This window comes from Solea solea, chromosome 5, assembly GCF_958295425.1.
Source record: "Solea solea chromosome 5, fSolSol10.1, whole genome shotgun sequence".
NCBI classification, from domain to species: domain Eukaryota; kingdom Metazoa; phylum Chordata; class Actinopteri; order Pleuronectiformes; family Soleidae; genus Solea; species Solea solea.
In genome coordinates this window covers 12,010,682-12,024,550 of record NC_081138.1, presented here as the reverse complement: position 1 = coordinate 12,024,550, position 13,869 = coordinate 12,010,682, and the positions used below count along the sequence as shown (strand labels likewise).

The window sequence follows — 13,869 nt, the reverse complement described above, 5'->3', positions numbered from 1 at the left end:
TTAAATCTCATGGGCGGCCTGGAAGTGTGTCAACCATTGCATGGTGCAGTCTGTGTTCATTTTGCTTGAAAAACTTTAGAAAAGAAAAGAAAAGAAAAGAAAAGAAAAGAAAAGAAAAGAAAAGAAAAGAAAAGAAAAGAAAAGAAAAGAAAAGAAAAGAAAAGAAAATGTCCCATCAAGGATTCATTTTAAAGTCTTTTTATACTGAAGAATATTATAATATTAACCTGATAAAGACAAAAGTCTGCATAAGAGTGATTTCTTCCTGTTAACCTAAATAAAGGACATAAGACAAAGAAATAATCACATTATATGATCATATATGTATTATGACATATACAGTGTGGACATAATCAGACATGTACTAGACATTTTCCCCCTCTAAAGTAAAATAAACGCAAAGAATGTGATGCACACACTGACGTTACCACATACAATGAATGTCTGTACTTTGCACCAGTTTTACTGGAAAGTGCTTTTTTCTATGCTCTTGTATTGTTTGGGGTTTATGTGGTGGTAGTGTTGGGGAAGGAGGATCCAGTTTGAAACAACTACAGCTTGTATTGTTTTTTTTATCAAGTTCTACTTCACTTTATTTTTACTTCTTACACTATAACAGCAGCAGCAGCAGCAGCAGCAGCAGCAGCAAGAGACAAGACCTGAACTTGTTTTTTTATCAAGCTGTAGCTTTTACACAGCATGTGTGTATACTGTGGGTGGAAATTGCTAATAAGCCTCTCAGGTGTATAATTTCACTAATTATAATATGAATCAGAATCACACACAGCTATTTTCTGCATGGAGACTCTGTATTAACTCTGTCATGACGCAAATGCTGGACATGGCTTTAGGTTTAGGACATTTTAGATACACACAGAGACTTATTTGAGGAAACTGTAGAACTTTTTCAATTAATTTATCAATTATGATTTTATATACTGTACATTAATACACTTTTGCAATATCTGACATCAGATGAGGTATTTCATCAAAGGCAGGAGTTACATGTTATCAGACACACACAAAAAAATATTTTAGAAACAGTAGCGCTCAATAATTATATCTATCTTAATGACTGTATTTTTAAATATATTTCTTTGGTGAATGTATTTTTTGAATTATTATTTTTGTGAATAATCCAATAAAATTAGACAAATTAACTTGTAAACCCAACCCAGTATTACCTTCAAAAAGAGAAAGATTTAACATTAGAGCTATTGATGTTTTTTTTTTCCTGCTGTGTCAACATTAAAAATAAATGCTGCAGTAAATGTTTAACCGTCCTCTCTGTGTCCTGTTTTCTCCCACATTCCCTTCATAAAGCATCTCTGCAGTGTGCAGACACGTTTGCCACATTTAGTCCACATGAATCCTTAATGAAAAGAAAACCTCTCAATGATAAGAATTTCCATTTAAGTTTAAACATAGAAGCTCAGAAATCGAATTTTACATCAACAGAAAGACTTTAGAATATTTAAGGAAAACAAATTCATTTCATTTCATGTCAGTCAGATCGCATTTATTGTTTATTTATTCATCGAATCTCTTATTGGTTGTGAAATGATATTTGCTAGTTTAGCTTGGAGATGCTGCTGCTTTATACATTCATGAAAAAGATTTAAATATGAAGAAGTGTGAGGACTCACACACTCAATGAGTGTTGGAACCCCAGAGAGAAACAAAGGCGTGTATGCCTCAGGATTGTGACAGGAGGACAAGAATAGCTCAGGAAAACTGGTGGAGGATTTCCCTTCCTAGGTATTGACCAGTTTGACTCAAACCCTCAGAGAAATTTTACTGGAGCTAATCTACACTGTATTTTAGTATCCTCGGCTCTAAGAGCTGGTATATGTTCCACGCTGTTAGTTTGCTGCAGACGAACAACAAAAATTAAAGGTCAGCTTGAAGAAACAACACAGTTTCTTCGGTTTCCAGGTCTGACAATGAAACAAAAAGGATACTCCCACATTTAGTAAACACAGTACTGATGCAAAGACCTTTAAACATTTTTGTCCATTCAATGTTTCTTGTTTGGATGCCCAGGATGCATTATTCTTGCAGCCAGGCAGCAAGTTTTATCGAGTGCTGAACCAGAATGCTGTTTTCATACATTAAACAAGGTCAAGACCGTTGAGTGCACATGGTTTAGGTGCATTAAAACCAGAGTCCCTCAATCCTGGTCCTCAGGGACCCATTTCCCTGTGTGCATGTTTTAGATGTGGCCCTGCTCCGACACACCTGATGCTCTTCTTCATTCAGTGCTGCAGAAGCCTGATAACGACCCATTTATTTGAATCAGGTGTGTTGGAGCAAAGAAACTAGGGTTTTGCAGGGCTGTGGGTTGAGGAACACTGCATTAAAACAGTCATGCTCATATTGAATAGAAAACGACTAATTCTTTCAAAAATCAAAACAGTTGGCTTCAATAGAGAAAACTTCCAACATATTTGGTTAATCATTTTAATGTATCAAACAAACAAATAACAGTTTCTACGATCAAATAACCCGTCAATTATTTTCTCATTCATTGTTCAAAATTCACTAGATTAGGGTTTCGCAATCCTGGTCCGGGACCCACTGTTCTGCATGTTTTAGATGTTTCCCTGCTCCATCACACCTGAGCCAAACAAGTCTGAAGTTATAAAAAAATGGATCCTCTGGAGACCTTGAATGTCTTTAACAAAATTTAATTGCAATTAATCAAATCATTTTATGCCATTTACCAAAATAAGTCCACTGCACTTACATTTTACCTGTTGGCACCACTACATCATAGAATTCATAAGAATCTATTCTCATGGGATCATGGATTACCTGAAGAATTTCATTACTATCTGAAAAAGGTTTCAGCCTGGGTTTGAAAAAATAAAGCAATTATCAACATACACCAGAAAAGACAGATGTTGAGGATAGTAAAAGTCAGAAAAGAGACAAACTGAAACACAGGTGTTACCAGTACTAAAGCAAAATTTATTAAAATAAACAAAGAAAACATCACACAGACAAAATAGCTATAAATCTATCATTTACCTCAATTTTGTTCTCATACAGCGTGTTTTACTCCAGACTTCAACAATAACCTTGAAAAGTGTCAATTTCAGATTTAGAAGGGTGTAGATGATCTGCTATGACCTTTAACCTGCCCGTCACAGTCACATGTTGTAGGTTTATCTAGTTATAGTCAGACATTATTCCACACAGTCGCACACAAACTCATCACTCGGACCAATGTCTTTACTTTGGTCTTTTTGTTGTTGTTGTCCAAACATGACAATGCACTTTGCCTAAAGACAGCTGACTAAATAAGCAGTGCTACACTTCGTCCAGCACAGTCAACAGTTCACATATCATTGAAGTCTGAAGGACGAACATGCACAGACTCTTTATTTTTATTTACAAATCTGCAAAACCCAGTCCCATCCCCCTGCCATGTTGTTTTTGTGTGGAATTCCTCCTCTGGACGCTCCTCTCAATCAGCAGGAGTCCAGGTGGCAGTGAGGTTAGTGAATCCTCGTCAGCTCTTCCACAATCTTAATCACCTCATCCACCGTGGCTTCACGTTTCATGCCGCTGCCGTCATCGATCTGAAATTGAACAACGCCGATGAGCTTTCGCTACTGTGACAAACCCCACTGGTGTTCACTTACACCACATTAGATGGACAAATAAGTAGGTACTTTTTTCCCTTTTATTTATCTGCAAATAACCTAAATGCTTAACTACCACAGTTATTTTTTTTATATATATATAAATAAAGTAAACAACCAAAGATTTACTTTAACTGCAACTAATACTTGCAAGATATTTGACATTTTTGTAGTATATTGGGTTTTAAAATGATTTATTTAAATATTTATAACAGGTTTTTTTTATTATCTGGTCTAAAAGGAACACAAAGAATTGCCTTCATAAGTTAAACGTGATTCCTAATTGCAATTTGAACAACGCGAGAAAAGACTCAAGCAGAATATAGCACCACCTGTTCTACTATGAAAGTTATTGCCCGTTCTTACTCACACAAGAGCAGGCAGCTAATAAAAACTGTCAAAACACAAATGACAACTCACTGATGAGTGTTACACTGATTCTGCAGCAGATGCTTCTCTGGGACCGGTGTTCGTTTGCCTTGTTGTTATTAAACCAACTATCATAACCGTGCCCATTACACTTCACTGCAGGCTGTACCAATAAGCTGGCAATGAGAACTCATGATTAAACTGGCTTTAATGCCCTTTTAACAAGGGTCCAAACAGATTTTGTGTTTGAACACACTGAAATGCAGAATACAATGGAACAAAACGCACAAAAAAGGATTCATTCACATTTCACATCATTCAGCATAGAGTGGATGAAAATTAGCTCCTACCTGTAGAGTACTAACGACCTCCTGCATCTTAGCTCGGCCGAGATCCAGGAAACTTTCAATCAGATCCCCATCGATGAATCCTGTGGCCTGCTCTGTCTTACGCTCGGTGTGGAAGGACCTCCAGGTGCAAGCGAGTCAAAGAAAATCAATACATGGCTGCCATATCGCCTTAGGAACAATATGACATATTTCACCTCAGGAACAGCAAAACTAATATTCAGTGTGACATAAATGTGGTCTTATGAAAACACTTTTCAGAGGACCAGACTGGTGTGGTCTTTAAATAGCAGCTTATGTGCTCTCTAAAATATTTTACAATAATGTTGAATGTACTGTTCAGTCTGAGCAGGTGTCTGAAACCCACAAGACCAAAAACCTCACAAATACTCACTTAAGAGAAGCTGAAAAACCTGATATTTGACAAAAACAAACAAACATGGATTATCATAACTGTTGATTAATTTTCATCAACTATCAATCAATTTACTGCCAAATGTAGACATTTCAGCTCTAGATACAACTCATTATCAAATCACTGGCTTAGTTGTAACCCAGAGAAACTATTACACACCTTTGTAACCAAGTAAAGTGAGTCTTATCATCTGTCACTTTACTGTGTGTGTGTGTGCGTTTTTACCCACATGATCACCACTCTGGTAAGTGCAGTTTGTTTCTGTCTCCGTGACAGATGGCGAGTGCCCATGTGTATATAAAAAGGATATAAGCTGTGCTCGATCTTGCCCACGCTCTTGATGACCTTGTTGAGACGGTTCTGCAGGTCCAGGAGGAGGCTGTACCAGCCCTCGGACAGAGACGTCACCAGACCTGACACACAGTAGCAAAAAACCATCATTAGTGTGACTAGAATCACCCGAATGTACATCTCATGCTTGTATGGCAAGGCTATGTTGGGAGAAAAGAAGCACAATTTCAATCATTTATGAAGTTTTATTTTAGAAATCCTGGAGTCCCTGTGCTTTGAGGGAGAAGTACGCTTCCCCCTGTGCTAAAAATTCAACTTCTGTGACAGCGAGTACATTACTCTCAAGCTCTGAGGAAATTATTTCAAGTGAAATTGACAGCACAGAGACTTACACTGTGAAGTATAAAGGAGCAAAAGGAGTTTTGGGACAAACTGCCAAGAAGAGTTTGAAGGACATTTCTCCAACTAAAAATTATTTTAATTATATGATAGTCTTTCTCTTGATTGTTACTTTCATTTTGTTTCTTTTGTTTGATTTGGGAAAACTGGACAAGAAAGAGACGTCATATATCAGCCATTGGTTGATCAATATGTTTTTTTTTCTATGTCTCATATGAAAAAAACATATTGATCATCCTCTAACAATTAGTACTTGCTTTAATAAATTACATCATATTACATAAAAATGAGTTAAAATACATAAAAAAAAAGATACTTACTAAGTTCCTTGCTCTTTATTTAACTGTTATCAGTCATAAAAATTGAAAGTATCGACTTTATGTTGAATCAGGTAAAGCAATTACCTCACTTGCCACCTTTAAAATTTAAGACACATTAAAATAATATGATCTAATGATCTACTTAACTTTTGTGAGGCCAGTGTTTCGGCTTCAAGAACAGTGAGAAACAGCTTTATTACCCGTTCTTTTTGGGTAGAATAAACATGCGTCTCTGCAGCTTCTCCCAAAATAAATCTCATATATCACACCGTCTTGTGGAATGATAAGACTGGCAGGGGTATTTTTCTTCATTATACACTGCTGCCCATTTTGGTTTACGGGCTACAGTGGAAGACTTTAGTGGACTGCACAAAGGTGGTTCTCATTTCCTGTTAAACTTTCCTCAGAGACTTTTTAAAGAATTGCAAAAGGTGCTGAGGTGATATAATGCACAGCATGTTGGTGGTGTGGGACAACATAAGCTAATTTACTGCTCTGTCTAAATGATGCCCTCTATCTTTTTTTTTTTTAATATCGCTGCTGTCATTCCTGCCAGGCCTAAAGTTACTGGTTCAAATGTGAGTAATGAGCTGTAATACTGTATTTGAAATGTATTTTCATTTCTGAAATAGAAACTTCAGTTAAGAATACACAAATTTGATGACAGTTCAGCTCAGTGCACTACAACTTTTGTTAGAAACGCTGGCAGTGAGAAAGGCATTTGGGCAGTTCCAACCTGTGTCTGTGTGTGTGTGTGTGTGTGTGCTTGTGTGAGTGTTAAATTGTGCGTGAGCCTACCAATCATGCCGTTAACTGTGCCGAAGAGCACAGAGCCTTGGGTGGGTGTGGAGCTCTCGCCCAGGTTCTGCAGCACCAGCGAGCCGTGGCAGAAGACATTGACAAACTCCCCGAGGTGGAAGACCCCCACTTCCTGCAGGTGCTGCCGCTCTTCATCTGTGGTGGCCGCACTGAGCGTGGCAGAGAGAGAAAATGGGAGGGATTATAAAAATGTGGGGGGCCGAGGTGTAAAAACAAAGAAAAAAAGATGTCAAAGACAAGGTAAAAGAAAATGTTTGGGGGGGGGGGCGTTGTTGAAGAGTCATCGATTAAGGAAACAAAAACAGGTGGGAGAAGACATATTAGAGACATTGTAAAAGGTCAGCCAATGATGGAGAGGTAATGGATAAAGGGGTGAAGAAACAGTTCGAGAGCGTAAAAGAGAGACGTAATACAAAAACTAAAGGTCAAAACCATTAAGTGATCCAACCTGAGGTATTAGTTGGTTAATAGGTGGTGGCATGAGTGTAATACACTGACTTTTAGGCCACACCCCTTTCTTAAAAAAAAAAAAGTGTGTGATAGTTAAGTGAGTAAAATGAGAAAGGCAGCCGTGCAGCTAAAGCTCAGCAGCCAGATGACTCATAATTTCCAGAGTAAATGCAAGGACAATTGTGTTGCACCACGTGTCCCAAGGTTGCTGCTCTAATAGGTATCATGGGACTAGGTGTAGCCCTATGATGACCCAATGTTGAGAGAGGATATTGATGATGATTTCAGGGAACTCCACTGATTAGGGGAAAGGTTAAAATTGATGAGCAAAAAAAGTTTCAGCAATTTTGTAGTGACATTCATCGTTTTCCTCACCTGTCCTTCTGGCAGACAAACAGATTGAAGGCGTTCTCTGCCCCCAGGAAATTGTCATCATCCAGGATTTCAACTGCGCTCATCCAGTTAGGATTAAAGTCGCGAGCAATCTGACCAAAAACAGCAAATATCCGTATGGTTATTGAGACTTTGCACACTGTAAAATCCCTACCTAAAAGTCCATATCTGGTTTATGTACACACTTACAAACAAGATATTAACACAAAACAAATTCTGAGCATTTAATGATGCTGGAAGGTGGATTTATATTAAAATAGGCTAACTGGCCTGCTGCCCCAGATACAAGTGAAATTTACTCCACTGAGTGGAATCAATCTCCTCATTAAACTGATCAGTAAGAAATTATTAAATAATGGTTTCTACATGCCCAACTAGTCCTATGACTGTGTTTGCGATTACCTGGGAGAGGTGGAAACAACCTGTAAAACATAAAGCTAGATCATTACTTTATAAACCTCTAAAAGAGAACTTGTTCATAAGCAGTTGTTTATATACCAACATTAGCATTTTGGCATGTTTTCAGTATCCTGTGGGACATATCTTGTTCATTAGCTGGTAAACACTAGACTATGTTCACCAGCTACATCTTAAATGTTTCTGCAATTTAGTGCCAGTCAGGTGGCATGAAATAGATTTTCAGATCTCTGTTGCTGAAAACAGCTGCATGCTGCGTCTAGAAAAAGTGCTAATGAGAGAAGTGAGTGTGAACAAAAATAGTTAAGCTGCAGGCTCAAAATCCAAAACACTGAGGGGAGACATTCTCTGACGTCCCACGGAGCTGAGATTGTCAGAATGAGCCTGATTCATTTTTGAATAAAAAAAACAATAATGATAGAGCTACCAAGAAAAGATTATTTGAAATATATGAAGATGGTAATGGTTAAAATTTAAAGACCCTTTAAAGTATCTCTTAACTCTGTATGAATTCTGCTCCATTTCACTCTGTCCACACTTATTACACAGGGCACAACAGCATGCATACAGCAAAACGTGGGACTCCTCATATTGCTTCATCTTCACAAATCCATTTTACACTTCACTCATCAAAAGAGTGGGAGGTGAAGTATGTGTCAGATAGGAGAGGCAAGAAATAAAGTCATTTATACACACCAAAGAGAAAAGTTAAAAAATGTAGCCATGGACAAACACACACTAAGTTTAATGTCTACCTTCTAGTTTTAAAGCCACTATGTAAAAACCTCGAGTCGTTTTTGTTTTACCTCCTTCAGATCTCACCTCTTCAAAATTACCCTCCATAGGTTTGTATGCCAGCAGCAGGACCGACCTCATCAGGTCTCCCACCAGAATGAAATCTCCTTTGGTCTTCAAGTAAAGGGCCATGATGTTGTTGTAGTGGTTACACTCAGTTCTCAGTTCCTTCTCAGCCGTCCATTCGTACAAACGAACCTTAAAACAATTAAGGTGAGCAACTGTCACATAACAGGCAAAAGGGCATAAGGCTTAACAATTTGTGCCAGCAGAATCTAATGAATTATCCAACAGTTCAGACTCATCCTGCTATCACTGTGGAAGTAATGGGCCTCAGTAAGTGTGAGCCTGACGTGCTGATTAAAAATCTGAGTTGTCAGCTAGCAGTTAGCTTTTGGCTAATTACACTGACAATGAGAAAAAAAACTTGTGTGTTTGAGTGAGTGGGGTGTATGTATGATATTCACTCAACTCGATAATGTTATATAATAAGGATATAAGGATAAATGTTCCTTTAAAGTACACATAAGTAGAAGTAAACCTTTGAAAAATCACAATTTAGTCCCCTTATGCACACATGCTTCTGCTCAAAAATGGTATCTTTATAATCTCTACATCCTAATTTCCTATGAACACGCTTCACACCCGTTTAATAAAGAGCCCCTGATATTATATGAAGTTTAAACCAGTGAAAATTATGAAGTTAACCCTTTACAGCTAAGAACATGTCAGAGTGTCCAGTTAATGAAATGAAAAAGTGAATAATGAAGAAGTTTTACAACCAACTAATGTCATAAAGTTGATTATGGTTTGTACCGAGGCCACTGAGAACATTTATATAAAGGAATATAGGAGAACATTTATATAATTTCAGTGATGGATTAGTTCTTAATGGCTGTTAAACTCCTGAGTGCAAGAGTGGGTTTAGGTGGAAAACTTTGCTCTGAGATTCAACAACACTGACATAAAATTAAAAAGGAGGTTTTCAACCGAAAGATTTTATGTGATGAAATGAAAATTAAATGGTTCACTGAGGTAAATGTTAAATAAAGGAGGCAGTAGAAAATTTGACACACCGTGTGACGACTTCCACAAATCCGTAATCCATAACTATTTGATTTTAATATATTAAGGTAAAGCTGCCATTTAAAGCGTTAACCTTTTTAATCCATCTATAGCTCAGTGTGAAAGAGTGAAGTTCAGGACAGTGAAAGGGAAGCTGTTTATGTCAAACTGTATGTGAAGCGATTCAAAACACCAATTTATGTAAAGTAAATCGATTTAAATATTGAAATTGAAAATAACAAAGCAGGGGCTTTTATCCAAAATTATATCACATACTTCTTAACCAATCAAAGAAAAGAAAGTTAAAACACAAAAGTCACTCAGAGGTTGCCTGAGTGTGAACTGAATATGAACGGAAATCAAATTCAAATAATCTAGAAAATGCTACTAAGCAGATAATTGAAGATTTTACCAGAATCACTGTCTTGATTCTGGTAAAAACAAACAAACTAACATTAGATATTTCTAAACATGAAAAGCATTCAGTCGTAACTAAATGGGTTTCTGCTCATCTGGCCTGGTCACAGTCTCTTTAAAACCCAAGGTGACATCTTCAAATGTCTTGTAAATTTTCATATAACACAAAACAGAAAACACGAATAATCACATCAGTGGACTTTTTTCTGGTCTAGTGCAAAGTGTATAAGAAACTACAATAGACATTATAAAGAGGCACATGGTCAGCAATTTACCAAGGGCTACCTGAGATGAAGGATTATAATTGCATTAATAACAAGTCCAAATTAGTTTTTGATAGTAAGGTCTGCAGTAAAAAAAATTATCTAGATAGATTAATTTGAAATACACCTTGAAGCAAATATAATATTCAAACTAAATGTATTGTTTGGGTCTTAAAACACTCTGCACAATAACTATACTTAAGACAAGAAAATGCCAAGTTTTTTTTATGTCTCGCTGAAAACACCTTCAAGCACCACTTACTGTACTATTGATGCTGGCCAGCAGTTTGCCATTGAACTCCACCATAGAATAAACGGCACCTTTCACCTCCTTCTCTGCCACAGTTTGCAGTTTACCTGCAAAAATGAGCACAAGGTCAGTCAACAAACAGTTAACATCCAGTGTTTCATTGGTTATAGAGGTCGACCAATATGGGTTTTTCTATGACCAAAGCCAATGCCACTCCAATCTACATTTGATGTCTGCACTGCAGTTCAATTACAGCCAGTATTATGTATAACAGAATAATGTATTAACTATATATATTAAATACATGAAAAAGGTAATACATTTTTTTGATACTATTGTTGGTGGAAAAAAATAATCTTAAGTGTAAAGGAGCATAACATACCATTAAACAATTGTTTGAAAGATAAATATAAAGACAACACTTCATTCATACAAAAGCTACAGGAAGAGAAGCAATGCAACTTGAGTGAGATATAGGAAAAGAAATGAGGGGAATCAGTGAGGGTGAAGGGGAGAAGAGTCTGATGAGAAGAGATAAGAAAATGATTAAGTGAGGAGGGAGACAAGAGCAACGTAGGACAAAGTGTCCCTGTGTGAAAAACAGGACAGAGGACGGAGGGAGACAATGAAACCAGATGAAGGATTAAGAGCAAAGCAAAGCAAGTTGTATAAGGAACAACATAAGAAAAGAACATTTTGTGTTTTATGTTTAATGAACTCAGAGAGTGGGAGATTAAGTAAAGCCTGGCAACTGACCGTCAGTGTAGTGGAAGACTACAATGCGTCCCTGCTTGGGCTCAGCCTCCTCTGGGTACACCATGGCGGTGCCAACAATGAAATACACTGATGGGTCTTTTCCCAGACGACATGACACCATGCTGAGGGCATACTCGCTAGGGAGGAACTGATGGGCATGGAGAACTGATAGAAAAGATACAAAACACACATTTTTTAAAAAATGCCCTTGGGCATTAAGCTTTACAGGACTATTCTACTGTATTATGGAGTCTCATGTCAAGTCAAAAATCCATGAAGGCAGACATTAAACATTAAACAAGGAAAACAGACGTCAACAGCTTAGTCATATTAAGTGTCATCAAGAGAAGGCTACACAGTTACTTGAAGTCTTAATATATAACTAAAACACCAAAGGCACTACCAATCAGGTATGAACCCTATTACAATAATTGTAAAGTTTCATGAAAAAGTTCTTCTCTGGAAATTAAATGATTACAGACACATGAACAGATCTGATTATATCTATAAAAAAACTCATAGCACAAGAAGGCTGCTTGCATACACACAACTCAAGACAATATGTCAAATGTGAATCCATTCGAATATACTTGATATAGCCAATAGTGATCACACAGCAGCCGCATTTAAATAGTGTGTGACTGAGATGTCAGGTAGTTTCTGACCATCCTCGACAGAAACTGCAGACACAAGTGTAGCAGTAACTGAAGAACAGATTACACTGATTATACAGTGTGAAGACTGCATTTCCCTTTAATGAACCACTGTGCTAGGGTTCAATTTTGACTGAAAAATATTGATTGTGGCTTAATAACCAGGACATGCAGTCAACACTGATAAACTGCAGCCATCCGTGGACACAATGTGCATAACCAATCCCTTATTTACATACCCTAATTTATGCATGCATGGCAAAACCTAAAAAAAATTTAAATAAAGACATGGTGCAGCAAAATATGCATTTCAAAACAGAAGCTCAGATTTAAAATGGTCATTCATGCCTCAGGAACTGACTAATTATGATAAAAGAAAAAAATATTGAAATGAATATTGAAATGAAAATACTTAAATGTGTTCACCAATTCTTTCTTAAAGAAATAAGGGGGTACTCTATCCCGTTCTTTTAATACATCCATGGCATGTGATGGAGGAATACACAGTGCATGTAGGGGGCGTGGCCTCAATAGCCCTGCAGTAAGTAGTGTGCCAAATTCCAATGTATTCTGGTTAATTCCCATAATTTAACATGGAAAGTTTCCACAAATTCCAGGAATTCTGCAACCCTAGATGGGAATGTCTCACCTTCAAAGGTGTGCTGATCCACGACGAGCAGACTGTGGACCTCTACTTCTTCACCGAAGGAGGTCTCATGGGGAGAGGTGCTGCTGGGGAAGAGCTTGCTGGAGCTAACACTGCTGGAGAGAGCCTGAAAGGACGTGGATTTATGAGACGAGACAGAAGCCGAAGACAAAGAGTCTATTTCTACTGCGTACACTCGCAGACCCATCTGTTAAAGTAGCTGTTTAAACCTTAAAATCGGGTAAACATTTCTCTGGTCATCACATGTCGCTTTTGCTTTTAACAAAGCAGAGCTGCCAAAGCAGTAAATCTCAACACAAATAAATTATATAGCAAAACACTAGCCGCTTTGGAGAAGCTATAGAGCCAAGCTAAGTGGGCAAACCACATGTTGTCACCGCAAATTTGGTTGGTTCGAAAGAGAATGAGTGTTGGTCCTACTGCTCTGACCTGTCTCAGCTGAAACCTCATTAATCATGTTCGCAACAAAATAACAATAATGATTTTGTTTAATGCGAAACATTATTTGAACAGCTATTAGCTCCTCTAGGTAAAGTATTTAAAATTGATTGCCCATCTCTGTCTTCATGAATTGCACTCTCCAATAACCTACATGCCTCTGGAGCAAGACCGAAATAAAAATAAATCAATAAATAAAAAACAGACAACATATGTTATTCTTTTGGAGGTGCACAAAAATTGCTGGTTAAAATAAAAATGAAACAGATTTAAACTCGCTAAATCTGCTTGTTGACCAACAGGACAAGACATTCGTTTTACTGACAAGCTCAGTTTTATTATTAGAACACAACATGGAGGAACGGTACCTGAGTGCTCGCACTGGGGCGAACAGCAGATGTGGTGCCGCTTACATCCTGAATCTCCCCCCTGCTGGATAGAACTCCAAAACACTGGGAAACCTCCTGGTAACAGATTCGCCTAGTGGGTGTTCACAGGTGGAGAGAGAAACAAGGAGTGAAAAAAAACCCAGCAGAGGACATGAAGGGGGCAAAGTAAGTTATAGAAGACAGAGTAAGCAGAGAGTGTTTCCTTGACTGGATAAAAACTTTTCCTATAACATTTTGATTCATTTTTTTGGAGAATTCAGGTAATTCCGCTCGTCATTTTAGTACTTTAGTAAGAATCCAATATCACCA

General features: G+C 37.5%; 1 protein-coding gene across 1 annotated transcript in view; it reads right to left on the bottom strand.

The window, feature by feature from the left end:
* Positions 1–2,949: 2,949 nt before the first annotated feature.
* Positions 2,950–13,869, bottom strand: part of ddb1 (damage-specific DNA binding protein 1) — a 31,481-nt gene continuing 20,561 nt past the window's right edge. Inside the window, exons 18-27 of the mRNA XM_058629721.1 lie at positions 13,540–13,651; positions 12,716–12,839; positions 11,414–11,578; positions 10,670–10,764; positions 8,690–8,860; positions 7,433–7,542; positions 6,587–6,756; positions 5,089–5,191; positions 4,367–4,490; positions 2,950–3,584 (exon numbers count right to left, since the gene is read on the bottom strand). Coding sequence (XP_058485704.1) covers positions 3,501–3,584; positions 4,367–4,490; positions 5,089–5,191; positions 6,587–6,756; positions 7,433–7,542; positions 8,690–8,860; positions 10,670–10,764; positions 11,414–11,578; positions 12,716–12,839; positions 13,540–13,651 — 1,258 coding nt within the window. The 3' untranslated portion in view covers positions 2,950–3,500. The remainder of the gene's footprint in view (positions 3,585–4,366; positions 4,491–5,088; positions 5,192–6,586; positions 6,757–7,432; positions 7,543–8,689; positions 8,861–10,669; positions 10,765–11,413; positions 11,579–12,715; positions 12,840–13,539; positions 13,652–13,869) is intronic.